The sequence below is a fragment of the Sus scrofa genome, chromosome 15, assembly GCF_054392235.1.
Source record: "Sus scrofa isolate SSC_HxYL_T2T_F1_AM1 chromosome 15, Sscrofa_HxYL_maternal_Yorkshire_Landrace_v2.0, whole genome shotgun sequence".
NCBI classification, from domain to species: Eukaryota; Metazoa; Chordata; class Mammalia; order Artiodactyla; family Suidae; genus Sus; species Sus scrofa.
Window position 1 is genome coordinate 43,835,098 of NC_139397.1, and position 16,991 is coordinate 43,852,088.

Sequence of the window (16,991 nt, forward strand, 5' to 3'; positions counted from 1 at the left end):
AGTTCAGTACATACTAACACAGTCAAGGCACAGATCACTTTTTGTACTTTTGGAATTTTTTTCCCTGAATCCATAAAATATGAATGTAAAAATGTCATTTTAGTAATAATAGTAGTGTTCTTATACAGTTGATCTGAGAAATAAATAGCTGTTATGTGTAAACTTCATAAGGTCCAGATTTAAAGTCTCTGTGCCTGAAATTGGTTGAATGGGGGATGGGTTGGAAGCAGTACCGGAAGTTGTATTTGCAGTGTCCTTGTCACTACTCAGCTGATGTTACAGATTATTTTTCTCTGCCAGGTCACTTAGAATGCCCTGAAACAATTTGAAGCTAATCCTGATGAGAACCTAGTTAGAGTCAGTAATAAACACATCCCTAAAGCCCTCATTTCAGTTTTCTTTCTTCAGCAAGCACAGGGCTCCTTATCATTGAAGGCCCTGTGCCGGTAGGCCTCAGTCTATCAGATTCTGTGTCTTCAGCCTGCATCTTTCTGGAGCAAGGGATGGAAGCAAGTAATGACCGGGGGTGAGAGATAGTAGCAGAGCCTGTGCTTTCATGGTGCTGAACACCTAAGACAGAGCTCTGCCTAGGGGCACCCCTGCAGCTGCTTCACTGTTGTAGTCTTTCCTTGTCCTCTTTCTGCTAGGAGTCATCAGAGAAGTAGCTGATCTTCCAGGAAAGCATTGAAATAAACTCCTTGTTGGAATAGACTATTCACTTGTCCCCCCCCCCTCCCCGTGCACCTGGAACTCGATGAAGGCCCTGTCCAGCAGATCGACCAGCACGTTAGGTATTTGGTGGACTTTGGAAACCAGGACAAAGAGCCTGGCTATATCATGGGCATCTTTTCACTTTCTTCTTTTCATTTTGGACTAGTTATAGATTCACAAGGAGTTGCAAAAATTGTACAGAGACTTTCTGTTCACCCTTCACCTAGTTTCCGCCAGTGGTGAGACAGTGCCCTTTTTCCTCTTGCTCTTTCCTATTTTTGATCATACCTTTGGCTTGTCATCAGCCTCTGGGGAAATGCTGAACTCCCTGAGCTGAGGACTGCCCACCCCTCTCCTAGGTTTCCTTCTGGGGCATATGGTTCTTCCTTTGGCTTGGTTCTTTGCTCCTAGAGCCCTTGCTTAGGATGTTGCCGCACCAGGATGGGTTGCTCCTCCCTGTTCATGCTCTTCTGCTCTTATTTTGGGAACATTAAGTGTGGTGGAGATAGCCTTCCTTTGTAGTTTTTTTCCCCTAAATCACACGGACACAGATCTAAAGTACTTAGGGACCTGTGTGGATTCTTGGTGAGAAGAAGCAGTGGTGACTTGGTGAAAATAGCCCTGGATTTGGAGTTAGAAGCCCAGGTTCAAATACTGATTCTGTCTCATACTTGCTCGGTACCTTGGATGTTACTTTGCTTCTGAATCTGTAATTTGGCACAACAATAACAATCTTACAGAGGTTTTGTGGGGGAATAAAGGTGGCATTTGTATAATCACTTCATGTATTGGAAAGTGCTATTTCAAATGTGAAGTAGCTGTGCTTGTTTTAAATTGCTAAAATGAAACCAAAATTTTAAACTACTGTTCACATTTCTTTTTTTTATAATGATTCTTATTTTTTCCATTATAACTGGTTTACAGTATTCTGTCAGTTTTCTACTGTGCAGCAAGGTGACCCAGTTCCACATACGTGTATACATTTTTTTCCTCACATTATCATGCTCCATCATAAGTGACCAGATGTAGTTCCCAGTGCTATACAGCAGGATCTCATTGCATATCCATTCCAAAGGCGATGTTGCATTATTTCTTTATAGCTTGACTTCATTTTTCAGTAATGGAGACAAACTCTCCCTGCTTTTACATTCCAAACTTCTTACACCTTCTGTCTTCACATTGAATAACCAGTACTTAATGGTGTTTTTTTTTTTTCTAACGGGTGTAACCCAGTTCCCTTGGGAAGTTTGGGATGGCCATGTCAGCTGTCATGCTATCAAGTGACATATCAGATGCTCTCCTCTCTTCTTATTCACCTAAGTCTGGGGATTTCATGTTTCAGAAACCTGTAAGAAAATCTCCCATGTGGGCATATATGCTCTTTTCTGCTTACCTTTTTATTAGGTTTCACTGTTAGAAACCAACTCTTAATATGGTGATAGAAACTGAGATTTTTTTTGTGTGTGTGTGTGTGTTTTTGTCTTTTCTAAGGCTGTACCCGCAGGATATGGAGGTTCCCAGGCTAGGGGTGTAATTGGAGCTGTAGCCACTGGCCTACACCACAGCTCACAGCAATGCCAGATCCTTAACCCACTGAGCGAGGCCAGGGATTGAACCTGCAACGTCTTGGTTCCTAGTCGTATTTGTTAACCACTGAGCCATGACGGGAATGCCAGAAACTGAGATCCTTATTTTTAAAGGAGAGACCTAATTATTATTTATATATGTGTAAATATATATATATATACATGGGACAAGTAGTTAGTGTAAAAGTGGTGGATAATATGAAAAATTTAGGATTTAGATAATTGTCAGTTTTTTCCCTTAAATGTCATCTAGTTGCAGAGGGACTCTTAAATCATTAAGGAACAGACATCTGTAGAACATCATACCCAGTAACAGTAGAGTAACACATTGATCTCAAGTGCATGTGAAGCATTCTCCAAGGCAGATTGTATGTTATGGCATAAAACAAGACTCAATACATTTAAAAGGATGGAAAGCTCAATTATGTTCTCTGACCACAACAGAATGAAATTAGATACTGATAACAGAGAAAAATCAGGAAACTCAAAAGTGTGTGGAAGTTAAAAAACATACCACTGGGTAAAAGAGGAAATCACAAGGACAATTAAAACATAGTAGACCAAAAAAAAAAAAAAAAAAAAAAAAAACCAAACAAAAACAAAAAAACCAAACCCCCAAAAGCTCAAACAAACATAACTGAGGTGACTGAAAACAAAAACACAAAATTACATGGTGGTAATGGTTGCACAGTAATGTGAATGTATATAATGCCATGGAGCTGTACAGTTAAAAGTGGTTAAAATGGTAAATTTTATGTATGTTTCACTACAATTAAAAAAAACCTGCCATTCATTCATTGCTCAGCATTAAATGTGTATTTAGTACCTGCTATACTCCATGCACAAAATTAAACGATGTACCATAATTTGGGGGATGCAGTGCAAGCAGTGCTCAGAGGAGAATTTATAGCTATAAATGCTTATATTAAAGAAGAAGAGGAGTTCCTGTCGTGGCTCAGTGGTTAACAAACCTGACTAGTATCCATGAGGACTTGGGTTCAATCCCTGGCCTCGCTCAGTGGGTTAAGGATATGGCATTGCTGTGACCTGCGGTGTAGGTCGAAGATGCGGCTTGGATCCTGTGTTGCTGTGACTCTGGGGTAGACGAGCAGCTACAGCTCCAATTTGACCCCTAGCCTGGGAACCTCCCTATATCACAGGTGCAGCCCTAAAAAGACAAAAAAAAAAAAAGAAAAAAGAAAGATCTTAAATTGGTAACCTAAACTTTCATCTTAAGAAACGAATAAGAGAGCAAGCAAATCCAAAAGCAAGAAGGAAGAAAAAACAAAACAAACAAAAAACCTAAATAAAAAAAATGAAATAGAGAAACAGGCAAAAAATCAATCAAGCAAAAGTTGAAAAAAAATTAACAAAATTGACAAACCTTAAGCTAGTTTGACCAAGAAAAACAAGGACAAGACTCAAATGAACAAAGAGAGGACTGACCTTACAGAAATAAAAAGGAGTATAAGAAAATACTGGGAACAGTTATATCCCATAAATTAGACAGCCTAGGTAAAATGTATATATGCCTAGAAAGGCACTATGAGATTGACTCAAGAAAAAAATAGAAAATCTGAATAGCCCAATTACAAGTCAAGAGATATAATTAACAATGAAGAAACATCTCACAAAGAGCTGCAGCTCAGATAACTTCACATTTGGTGATTTTACCAAGTCCACCAAGTGCAAATTCTTCATAGACTCTTGCAAAATAAAAAAGATGTAATGCTTCCTAGTTCAACCTTTGAGGAGATTATTACTCTGTTAACAAAACCCATACAAAGACATCGTCGGAAAAGAAAATTATAGACCAATATCCTTATCAAAATACCTGGCACACTGAATCCAGCACCATTTCAGAAGGATTAGACACTATGGCCAACTAGGATTTAGCCCAGGAGTGCAAGGTTGGTTTAACATAGGGAAATCAATGTAACTGTAATAGTAAAAGACAGTAACCACATTATCATCTCCTTAGCTCCAGGAAAAGCATTTGACAAAGTCCAGCACCTTTATATGATAAAAATACCTAACAAACTGGGAATGGAAAGGAATGTCTCAATGTGATAAAGGCCATTGATGAAAACCCACAGCAGATGCCATATTTAGTGATAAAAGATTGAATGCATTTTTCCCCAAGATTAGGAACAAGACAAGGATGTCCTTTTATACCACTTCTATTCAACATTGTACTGGAGCTTTTAACTGGGGCAGTTAGGCAAGAAAATGAAATAAAAGGCATCTGGGTTGGGAAAGAAGTAAAACAACCTATTTGCAGATGGCATGTTCTTGTATATAGAACATCCTAAGGAATCCACTGTAAAACAATTAGAATTAATAAATGAGTTAGAAAAAATAAATGAGTTCAGCTGGATCGTAGGATTCAGGATCAATATACAAAAATCAATTGTATTCCTGTACTCTTACAATGAATAATCCAAAAATGAGACTAAGAAAAAATTCCATTCACAAAAGCATCAAAAAGAATAAAAAACTTAAAGTTAATAAGGAAAAGTCAGCAGTGAACAGTGAGATGTCTTTGTTATCAGCTGTGCTCTTACAGTTCTTGAGTGAGTAAAATGGACATTATTAAATAACTACTTTTTTTTCCTTTTTTCTTTTTTTTTTTTTTCCTTTTTGACTGCCCTGTGGCACATGGAGTTTCACAGAACCAAGCCTCAGTTTGACCTGTACCACAGCTGCAGCAATGCTGGATCCATACCCACTGTGCCATGCTGGGCATCAAACTTGCCTCCCAGTGTTCCAGAGACGCTGCTGATCCCACTTATACCACAGTGGGAACTCCTAAGCACTTTTCTATTTTAAGACTTTTAAAATGATTATCTCCTTCTTTTTAGAAAATATGAAAAGTAGGAGAAATTATTAAGTAGGAGATGAGCCCTCATAAAACTCTTGCTTAGAGCCTACATGTTAATAGTTTACATACTTTATTTATTTTATTTATTTTTTGGCTATGCCTATAGCATGCAGAAGTTCCTGGGCCAGGGATTGAACCTGTGCTGCAGCAGTGACCTAAGGATGTGGGTTTGATCTCTGGCCCTGCCCAGTGGGTTAAGGATCTGGCATTGCCATGAGCTGTGGTGTAGGTAGCAGATGTGGCTCAGATCCTGTGTTGCTGTGGTTGTGGTGTAGGCTGGCAGCTGCACCTCTTGATTTGACCCCTAGCCTGGGAACTTCCATATGCCCCAGGTATGTGGCCAAAAAAAAAAAAAAAAAAAAAATGCTAGTGAAGGCAGTTAGTAACTATCATGAATAACTTAGCTGGTACTTTGCAGTATTTTTATTTTCTCCTATTATTTTCTTGTAGTTTGTACACAGTAGTATGGAATTGCTTTTTTGTGTGTGTGCTTATTTGTCTTTTTCATTGTCTAGTTTTTTTTTAGCACATATTTTGTAGAACTGATCCACCAATTCCTTCTTCTTGGGAATATAAGACTTTCTTCTTGTTTTACACTTCGCTTACAGTCATACTTCATGTTTTGAAATAACTGCAAGGGAGATTTTCCTCCACTACGAAATGGTAATGCCTGAGTTTTGAATACTTTCCTCTTTGTAATTGTAAAAGTAACATATTCATCATAGAAAAAATTTAGAAAATACAGAACAGTACAAAGAAAAATCTATGATCTTCATACCAGAAATTAACCAATGTTAAGGATTTATTTCTCATATGACCTGCTGTTTTAATGTAGTATGGTGAACTTTCTCCTTTTGTTCACTTTTGAAGATTTACATTGTACATGGTGGTTGTCTTTTTGTTATGACTTTACTGTAGTTAATTATTGTTCACACTGGGGTGGGTGAGAAAGGGAGAGAGAGGAGGGAAAAGGGAATTCAGCTCTGATTTTTTTCCCCCTTCTCGCAGAGTGTTCTTGTGATCACTTGAATAATTCCAGATTCTAATGATCTTTCCAAGGTAAATAATTGTATGCCCACCCAGTCTCCTGATTCTGCATTAGAGCTCCCTGAAGGCCACAGCCCTTTTGGTTCTTGGTGCTAGAAGTTGACTTTGGCCTTGTCTGTGTTCATTCTTTCTGCTCTGTGCCAAACTTTTTGAGAATAAGAACTCTTCTTAGTGTCTGGCCTCAGAGCTCTTTGTAAGTGAAATATCTGGTGTCTGTTAATTGAGAAAAATTATCAAACTCAGAATAAGAATTTAGAAATACTTTTCATTTAAGAATTCATAACTGCATGTACCTAAGTCTGAAAATATGGCTAGGAATACTTAGCTCATGGATAGTGCTTGGTTCGTGTCTGGACTAATTCTCAGACGTCCTTTTAATAACTCTACCCTGTCACCTCAGGGTGGGGGGCAGGTCAGTGTTTACAGCTTGGGAACCAGAGCTCTGGCCTTTCCAGATGGCTTCAACAGGCTAGTCTCTTGTTTCTGTGCTTTGTCCATATGTATTTGCACATTCCTTTTATCTGAAATGTGTTTTGCATTCTTTCTACCCTCCCCCCCTCCATTCTTCCCACTCCCCAAGAAGAAACCAAACTTAATTAAAGACTGCCAGTGACTGTTTTCTTTTGATTTTCAACTCAAGCAGACTTCATTCATTCAACAAGTATTTCTCAAGTGCCTTGTTTGTAGCAGACATGGTTATAGGCATTGGGTGAGCAAAATAAACAAGGTTCCCTCATTCATAAAACTGACAGTCCTGTGGGAAAGGCAGACAACAAAGGTAAGCAAACATGTGATAAATTACAACTTGTCCTAAGTGCTTTGAAGGAGGAGAACAGGATGCAGTGACAAGGGACCCCCTAGGGTGGTTTTTAAAGGGCTTGCAGCAGCTGAAGTGGCAGCCAGGCCAGTGTAGGCATAAGTAGAGTGTTTTCAGGCAGGAGGAAGAACAGGAGTGAAGGCCCTGCGGAGGTAAAGCATTTGGAACCAAAAAGAGTCTGGTCCATGTGACTGGAATTTGGGGCTGTTTGGCCTGGACAGACGCATTTGGGGTCATCAGTTTTTTGTTTTTTTGTTTTTTTTTTTTTGGTGTCTTTTTAGCATTTCTTGGGCCGCTCCTGTGGCATATGGAGGTTCCCAGGCTAGGGGTCTAATTGGAGCTGTATCTGCTAGCCTACACCACAGCTCATAGCAATGCCGGATCCTTAAACCCACTGATGGAGGCCAGGGATTGAACCTGCAACCTCATGGTTCCTAGTCGGATTTGCTGACTGCTGAGCCACGATGGGAACTCCTGGGGTCATCAGTTTTATAGGCATTTAACCTTATGGAAAAGGCTGCATTTCCATTTTATTTTATTTATTATATGCATTTATTTTGGGAGAGCAGAGTGAAAAGGCAAGAGGCTTAGAACTTAGCAGAGCTCTGGAAGGGAGGTAGAGAGGGTTAAAGAAACCTGAGTCAGTGCAGTCTGAGAAGTGGCAGGAAGGCCTGAGCCTCAACTGGTCTTCTCTGAAATGAGGGCTTCTCAGGAGAAGGGATTGGGCAGCTTTGGGACACCTCTGAGAGGTGGAGTTAGAAAGGGGGAGGAAAGTATTTCTGGATCTGCCAGTGGGGAGGTCACTGGTTACCCTGACAAGGGCTGCTCCAGGGGTGGGGGTCGGGTGAGCGGAAAGCTCATCCATGTGGCTCTCGGGTATAGACAGCTGTGTAAAGAAGCTTCACTGTTCTGGTGTCCCTGACGGAGGCAGCTGAGCTGCAGAGGCCCCTTGCTGGTAGGTGACTTAGAGAACAGCTCTTAGCTTCTGGGAGTGAGACCGTGGCTTAGCTTGTAGATGCTGAGAGCAGACAACTGAAAAGGCCCAGGAGACAGAGTGAGAGCACCTCCCCTTGTCATAGGAGGGCATTCGGGTGGCCGTCCTAACTGGTGGTGGGCGAGGGGCAGAGCTTGGATGGATATGGCTGCCTCCTCCAAGGTTTGGGTTCTGAGGTACTGCTCCAGGGGAAGCCACAGCAGTGACCACGCTGGATCCTTAACCTGCTGCGCCATGGGGGAACTCGAGAATGGCCCTACTTTTCCTTCTCTTGTGGGAAGCCTGTAGTAGACTTAGAATTTCAGAGCTTACAGTTGGGTCATGTCCTCTGTCCTCATCTCCATTGTCTTCACCCCTGGATAGTTGTGTGTGCCCATGTGCCACAGAATGGACAAGATAAATGAGGTGAGAAAGATGCCCCAACCTTGATCTTCTGGAATGGGTGCAGAGCAGAGTCAAGACCCGAGGCTGTCTCTCATGTATACATTACGGCAGGCTGTCTCACTGTGTGTTTCTTCATTCTTGTTGAAGCTGCTATTTCTTAACTTCTTCCTGTTTGCCTATAGCAGAGTTGGGCTATTGTTCTGGTATAAAGGTTGCTCTGTTAATTCCTACTTTCCAGGGTGCTGTAAAGGAGAATGACTGTGGGACCATTGTTTTGGCTTTTTATTGTTCTCCTGTTATAGACTGAGGTGATGTGGCAGGAAAAGGTCGAGATGCTTGGACCTTGCCTAACACAGGGGGCAGAGGATGGTTGTGTTGGGGGTGTAGAAAGGCCTGCTGAAGTTGGCTTAGTTTGAGGGGAGTTGGGGTGTTTTTCAGAAAGACAGGAAATGTGTCCTTTTCCTGGGTGACTGATAGAATCACATTTAGTGTGCTCTGTAGCTTTCATAGCGAATTTCACTGAAGGCGAAAACTTAACAAAACCTTGGATAATTTATTTTAGGTAAATAAGAAATCCTCCTCCTTCTCCGAGTCATCCAAATCATCCTCTGCTTCCTCCTGTTTATTTTCTAAGTTTACTGCATTTAAAAAATATAAAGTCTTTATATAATGCTGTTGCTGTACGAGATTTTGCCTGTATTCTTGTTGGTTTGCTTTTGATAACTCTCCTGTGATTTAGTTGTAATTGCTTAGGAAGCTTCTTGGGGGTGCGGGAGGAGGACACATATACTTATGTGCTCCGGCAGCTAAAAATACCTCTGAAAGGAGACACAGGAAGCTAGCCACAGTCTTTGCTCTCAGGTAGGGAAACTTGGTGGCTGGGAACAGGGGTGGAGGGAGGTCTTGCACTTTTGTTTCTTGTGGGTTTGGAACTATGCGATTGATACTCTCTAGATACCTGTGAATGAAAGATGGAGAAAATGCTCAAAGTGTGGGAAAAAAGTACAAAAAAAAATGAAATCCAGATTAGTAAGAACACATGTAAGTGAGGATGATCCCTTACTTTAAAAAAAAAAAAATAATAATTTTTTTTCTCTTTTTTTAGCTGCACCTGTGGTGTGCAGAAGTTCCTGGGTCTGGGATTGAACCCTTGCCACAGCAGTGATCTGAGCCACTGCAGTGACACTGCTGGATTGTCACTAGGGCACTCTACTTTTTTTTTTTTTTTTTTTGCTAAATTAAGGAAAAAAAGAGAGTAGAGGAGACCCACTCTGCTTTATGCCTTTCGGTTTCCAGTGTCTTATTCTGCAAATTTCATACATCGGAGTTTGTGACCTACTTTTAAGTGTGCTAAGCCTATATTGCATAATTACCTTCAAGAAGCATATACTTATTTGTTAGAAATCTTAACAGAATTCCAGTTGAAGGGGACATTTCGATATGATATGTATTTTGAATATCACCGGAGAGAGACATGCAGGCGTGGGGCCTTTCCTTTCCCGGGATGGAGACTTCGCTTGTCTCGCCTGTGGCTTCCCAGCTAAGGATGGAGTCTGGCCTCCTTTCTCTGAGTCAGAACAGAACCAGGCCAGACTCATAATAGCCAGGGTTTGAGGGTGGGGAAGGGAAACCTAGGGCCACGCTGCCTTGGACCATTACTTACCTTTGCCTCAGTTTCTTCATCTGTGAAATAGAGATGTTGAAACCTATTTTATAAGAGGTGGTTGGAGAAGTAGAGGCAGCATGTAAACTCTAGCATGGAGCCCGACGCTTCACGAAGGTGCCGAAGAATGGCTTCATCGCCATCACTGTTGGTCGGTGTCTGTTGAGTTTAGGGCCCATGAAGAAATAAAAGATATTTATTACAAAATTAAAAGATTCAGAGTTCTTGGCGTGGCTCAGCAGGTTAAGAATCCGATATAGTGTTGGTGAGGATGCGGGTTCGATCCTTGGCCTCGCTCCGCGGGTTAAGGATTTGGCATTGCCACAGCCGCGGTGTAGGTCACAGATGAGGGTAGGGATGGGGTGTGGTGGAGTGAGGTGGGGAGAGAATCCCCGTGCTCAGAGCGGGGCAGGTAGCCTGCCGCGGATTTTAACCTTACTTGATGTATCAGTTCAGGCTTCCCCGCTGGACCCCTGAGGGTTGGCATTTACTGTGGCATGAAGAATGTTTTATTTAGTACCGTGTCAGGAAGGTACCACATCTTGAAGACAGGTTTCCTCTGTGTCTTCTTGGATTAGAATGAGGGAAACTGAGAGAGGAAATTGAACAAATAAATGTGTGCGATTGTCCCAGCAGCTGCAGATTAAATGGTAGGCCTGTCGCATTGGTCTAATGAAAATGGCTTTGGTGCTTTCCCCGTGTCCTGTGTTCTGCACTACCCCAGGCCTGATTTTGAGGTGTCCTGATTTTGTAACAGACACCAGGCCCAGTGGGCACTGTTGTCAGTAGAGGTCACCATGTAAGTAACCGATCAGAATGGGAGCCGTTTCCTTTCTCCCCCCGTTACTCTATGGAGGAGGAGGCAGGGACGCTCACTGCCTATTCACCCTGTCATAAGGCTGCTGAGCAAGACGTTTGTGGGTTTTTCCCTTTTTGGCTGCCCCCCATGGCATATGGAGGTTCCTGGGCTAGGGACTGAATCTGAGCTGCAGCTGCGACCTGTCCCACAGCTGTGGCAATGCCAGATCCTTAACCCTGCTGTGCCAGGTTGGGGATCAAACCCTCGCCTCTGCAGTGACAGTGCTGGATCCTTAACCTGCTGTGCCTCAGCGGGAACTCCTGAGCAAGAAGTGTGATGCAAATGCTGCCCTTGACTTTGGTTGATATTACCAGGCCAGCCACTCTTGTCAGTGGTGTTTGTATTGAACCCACTTCACTCTGACATGTGGATTGTAGAAAACTGAGAGTAAAGCAGCAGGCGATAGCACCTGCAGGGATTCAGTCAGACACAGGGTGGTGTTAGGTTTTTGGTGGGAAGCAAAATTGAAGCTGCAGATAAATTTTCCAGCCAAAGCAGAAGATTGCTGTCCTGACTGGTGCATTTTATAAGCTGGAAAATTGTGAAAAACATCGACCCACTGACTATGATGCTCATTGGCTCTTTGCTTTGCGCTTCAGCATTCTTCCTGATAAAAATAATAACTACGTTATTCTGACACGATTGCCAAGCGTTCATGCTTCTCACTCCACTTGTGCTTTTAAACAATGCTGCAGCGGGAACTGCTTTGTCTTTGATTGAATGTTTCCGAACATTTGAGTGTTTCGTTATCTGTGCTGATTTGTTCTCTTCTCTTACTTTTCAGAATGGACTGCTGAATTATGAAGTGTTTCAGACCCAGGAGGAGAACATCACTCTGCCACTCACTCCTTTATCTCCTACTAGTTATTTAAATTGGACTTTTAATATCCTACCAGCTGCTCTTCAGACACACATGGTGCATTGTTGCCATTCCCCGGATTGCATCTTTGAAGCACAGGCTCTTAGTAACCTTCGGCAAACACAGAGGCAACCTCCGGGGGCCGCCGACTGGGAGGGTGTCACCCTGACCGCCCTCTAGCTTGGGCTGGCTTGAATTGGAATTCCACCATGGAGCCTCGCATGGAGGCCTGCCTGGCACAGGTGCTGCAGAAGGATGTGGGAAAGCGGCTGCAGGTTGGCCAAGAACTTATAGACTACTTCTCAGACAAACAGAAGTCTGCTGACCTTGAGCATGATCAGACCATGTTAGACAAACTGGTGGATGGACTCGCTACCTCTTGGGTGAACTCTAGCAATTACAAGGTAAGCCATGCTTTTAGGAGACACTCTTCCAGCTGGCTGGCTGCTGCGGGGGATCAGGATTGGGTCTCAGAAAAGTCCTTTATGAGCCGTCAGCGTGATTCCTTGGTTTCAGTAAGATACTTCGGCCACATTGTGGCTGCTGGACATTTCTTTCTAGAGCAAGTAGAGTTTTCTTTGATTTTTGTTGGAGATCAAAAAATTCTTGTCCTTCAGCACTGAGAGAAGGCCACATACAGCTAAAGAGAGGCTTTCACATGGGAAAGTTTACAGGCATTTTCAGCCTTGAAGTTAGGTGAATGTTGTGTCTTGCAGTGAGTGGCCCTTCATGAATAACAAGTGACTTCACTGATCTCCTCTGGGTGATGGAGATGTGGGCCCGTTTCCCCTTGGGCCCCTATGTGGGAGTTGGTCCAGGTACCTGGCCAGAAAGAGTGTGGTCTGCAAGGGCTTGTCTGTGACCTCTGTGTGCTGGCCTGGAGGATGTCCTTCAGTCTCCACAGATCAGGGCTCTTGCCGAGCCCATGGCAGGTGGGTGGGGCAGGGGCCCTGTGTGGCCTGGATGAGCTTCGAAGGTTGACCGTGTGACTGTTCAAGGACTGAGTTTTCATGAGTGAAAACTGGACCTAAAGTCCTGAAGAAATGTGATTTCTCCCCCTCGCCCCCCCAACCTCTAGTTCATTAAGAACTCAGGTTGAGACCGAAAAAAGAGTGGGAAGCTTGTGTGACTGCTACTGGGTGCTGCGGCCATCGTGAAAGGGGCTTCCAGAAACAGAACCTTTTGTGTTCATTGACCCAGTCTCCTGAGATTGATTTGGACTTATAAATGGGTCCTCACAGGATTTCTCTCTTTGCTCTAGTATAGACTGTTTTCCAATCACATTAAACCCTGACCTTACCTAAGAGTCAGCAGGCTTTATTCTCGTGTTACCTCAGGCCTTAGTATTTCACTTCCCACTGGGCCTAAAATTTACCCTAATTGTCTTTGAAAGAAGTCTACCCGGTGAAGGCTGGGTCCAGGGGAGAAGAGTGTCTGCCTTTGTCTTTTGCTTGGGAGGAAGTCCCCAGCTGACTTTTTACGTCATGTTGGCCAGAATGGCTTTGCCTGCCCGCCCCAGTGTGACTGGAAAGTGGCCAGGCGTTCATGGTGGCTTTCAACCATCATGTTTAACCTCCTGATCTTAGGCAGGGGTTCAGAGTCCCCTGAGTGAGGTGTGTGGCCATGTGAAGGATGGGGACACTGGAGCAACATCAGACTCCTGTTAGGAAGGAGGGGGTTCGGGCTGGACTGGGGTGACTGGATGTTAGGTAAGTCATCTGGAGAGTTTGCTGCACTGTGTGAGCTCGCTTTCTTTCTCTTCCTTTCCTTCTCACTTTCTTCCTTCCTCCCTTCCTTCCTTTCTTTCTCTCTTTCTCTCAATCTCTTCCCCCCCCTTCTCCCTTCTTTCCTTTTCTTTCTTTTGTTTTTTAATGGCCGTACCCCATGGCATGTGGAAGTTCCTGGGCCAGGGATTGAATCAGAGCCACAGCTGAGGCCTACACTGCAGCTGTAGCAATGCCGGATCCTTTTACTCACTGTGCTGGGCTGCAGATCGAACCTGCATCTCCGCAGCAACCCGAGCTGCTGCAGTTGGATTCTCAATCCGTTGAGCTTCCTTAACCTCTCCAAGCTTCACTCTCCTCCCCTGTAATGTGGGAGAGTTGAGTTGCTATGAGCACTAAATGAAAGTGTGTACAAAATGATCATGGGCCTGCCTGCCACCTAATCAACAGTATTGACTTGGTTCCTGCCTTCAAGGAGCTCCTAGTCTTGGGGGGAGGGACGGGCACTGATAAGTAAGTGAATGGTTCCTGTACAGTGTAGTGTGTGCAGGAATGGAGACACAGAATTGGGTGGGAAGACAGAAGAGGAAAGTAGTAACATTGTCCAGAGGAACTCAGAGTTTCCTACATTGGGTAGTGTTTCCGAATAGCAATTGCAAGTTGACAGAGGGGTGAAAGATGAAGGCTTGAGCCTTTGCGAAGTAATTCCTAGGAAAGACCTCCTGGTGGGAGGGAAAGCAGAAGACAGTGTTTGCTGCTGGCTTGCACGTGGTCAGGGACAGGTCGCCCACCCTTCAGTGCAGAGCAGGTGTTTGGCTTCACCCTCTCTCTGGGGGCCTCACATGCCAATATCCTGTGTGACTTCATACAGATGGCTTTGGGGTCCAGGCCGTGTCTTTGGTTGTAATCATATTCAGTGCCAAGCACTCCCCTGGTCTGTAAACTCCTGTGCCTTGTTCACACCTGGAGCCCAGAGCCTGGGACATAGTAGGTGCTCAGTAAACCCTGGTTACAAGCGTGAACTCAAGAGCTTAGACCGTGTGGCAGTATTAGACCCTTCTGCTTCACTGGAATCTGGAAACTTCTCTTTCAGGGACCCACACCTGTTTTTCTCTTGTAGGTTTTATTTGTCATGTTTCACATATTGCGAATTGAAGGAATTTCTTTGTATTAAGCAGTATTCTGAAGCTTCACTTTTTTTTTGTCCATGCCCCTAGCATGCAGAAGTTCCTAGCCCGGGAGTCAAACCTGTGCCGCAATGGTGGTAAACGCTGGAATCTTAACCTGTTAGGCCACCAGGGAACTGCTGAAGCTTGGCTTCTTGAAAAAGTTTTTTTTTCTTTAATTCAAGACTGAAAAGACAAGAGGAGAAAAAGGAAGTACTTTTGACCTTCCAAAGCAATAGTACCTGGGTATTATTTATTATTCCTTTTCCTTTTTTTTTATTACTCAAATGAATTTATCACATCTGTAGTTGTATAATGATCACAACAATCTGATTTCACAGGATTTCCATCCCACAGCCCAAGCACATCCCCCCACCCCCCAAACTGTCTCCTCCTGAGACCATAAGTTTTTCAATGTCTGTGAGTCAGCATCTGTTCTGCAAAGAAGTTCAGTCTATCCTTTTTTCAGATTCCACATGTCAGTGAAAGCATTTGATGTTGGTGTCTCATTGTACGGCTGACTTCACTTAGCATGATAGTTTCTAGGTCCATCCATGTTGCTAAAAATGCTGGTGTTTTGTTCTTTTTATTGAGTAATATTCCATTGAGTAATATTCCATTGAGTAATATTCCATTGTGTATATGTACCACATCTTCTTGATCCACTCCTCTGTTGATGGACATTTAGGTTGTTTCCATGTTTTGGCTGTTGTAAATAGTGCTGCAGTAAACATTGGAGTTCATGTGTCTTTGCGAGTCGTGGTTTTCTCTGGATAGATGCCCAGGAGTGGGATTGCTGGATCAAATGGTAGTTCTATGTTTAGTTTTCTGAGGAATCTCCATACTGCTTTCCACAGTGGTTGCACCAATTTACAATCCCACCAACAGTGTGCCACCACCTTTTTCTCCACACCCTCTCCAGCACCTACCGTTTGTAAACTTTTTGATGATGGCCCTTCTGGCCAGTATAAGGTGGTACCTCCTAGTGGTTTTGATGTGCGTTTCTCTAATGATGAGTGATGTTGAACATCTTTTCATGCGTTTCTCGGCCATCTGCATGGCTTCTTTGGAGAACTGTCTGTTTAGATCTTCTGCCCATTTTTGGATGGGGTTGTTTGTTTTTTTGGTATGGAGCTGCAGAAGGTGTTTATAAATTTTGGAGATTAATCTCTTGTCAGTCGATTCACTTGCAAAGATTTTCTCCCATTCTGTGGGTTGTCTTTTTGTGTTGTTTAGGGTTTCCTTTGCTGTGCAGAAACTTTGAAGTTTGACTAGGTCCCATTTGTTCATTTTTGTTTTTACTGTAAATACACTTAAGAGGTGGATCTGAGAAGATCTTCTGCCCATTTTTATGTCAGAGAGGGTTTGGCATATGTTTTCCTCTTAAGAGTTTTATAGTGTCTGGTCTTATATCTAGGTCTTTAATCCATTTGGAGTTGATTTTTGTGTATGGTGTTAGGGAGTGTTCTACTTTTATTCTTTTCCATGTGGCTGTCCAGTTTTCCCAGCACCACTTATTGAACAAGCTGTCCTTTCTCCATTGTATATTCTTGCCTCCTTTGTCATAGATTAGTTGGTTGTAGGTGCGTGGGTTGAATTCTGGGCTTTCTATCCTGTTCCACTGATCTGTATTTCTGTCTTTGTGCCAGTACCATGCGGTTTTGATGATTGTTGCTCTGTAGTATAGACTGAAGTCCGGGAGCCTGATTCCTCCAGTTCCATTTTTCTTTTGCAGGATGTCTTTGGCTATTCTGGGTATTATTCCTTTTCATAACCAGGAATGTAGTGAATGCCAGTGCAGTGTCTTACTTAAAAAAATAGTTGGGGGGAGTTCCCGTCGTGGCTTAGTGGTTAATGAATCCAACTAGGAACCATGAGGTTGTGGGTTCGATCCCTGGCCTTGTTCAGTGGGTTACGCATCTGGCATTGCCGTGAGTTGTGGTGTAGGTTGCAGACTCGGCTTGGATCCTGCGTTGCTGTGGCTCTGGTGTAGGCCAGTGGCTACAGTTCCTATTAGACCCCTAGCCTGGGAACCTCCATATGCTGCAGGAGCGGCCCTAGAAAAGGTAAAAAGACAAAAGAAAAAAAAAAAAGTTGGTGAAGTACCTGTCGTAGCTCAGTGGAAATAAATCCAACTAGGAACCATGAGGTTGTGGGTTCCATGCCTGGCCTCGCTCAGTGGGTTAACGATCTGGCCTTACTCTGGCTATGGTGTAGGCTGGCAGCTGTAGCTCTGATTCGACCCCTAGCCTAGGAACTGCCATATGCCATGGCCGGGGCCCTGAAAAAAAAAAAAAGTT

At 43.4% G+C, this 16,991-nt stretch overlaps 1 protein-coding gene across 47 annotated transcripts in view; it reads left to right on the forward strand.

The window, feature by feature from the left end:
* CLASP1 (cytoplasmic linker associated protein 1) overlaps positions 1-16,991 on the forward strand; it is a 259,813-nt gene that overhangs the window by 17,758 nt on the left and 225,064 nt on the right. For all 47 annotated transcript variants that reach the window (XR_014829645.1, XR_014829648.1, XR_014829633.1 and 44 more), the window contains exon 2: positions 11,727-12,205. Coding sequence is in view for 28 of the 47 variants with exons in the window: in XM_084999583.1 (XP_084855709.1) it covers positions 12,011-12,205 (195 nt within the window). In the remaining 19 variants the exon portion in view is untranslated. The remainder of the gene's footprint in view (positions 1-11,726; positions 12,206-16,991) is intronic.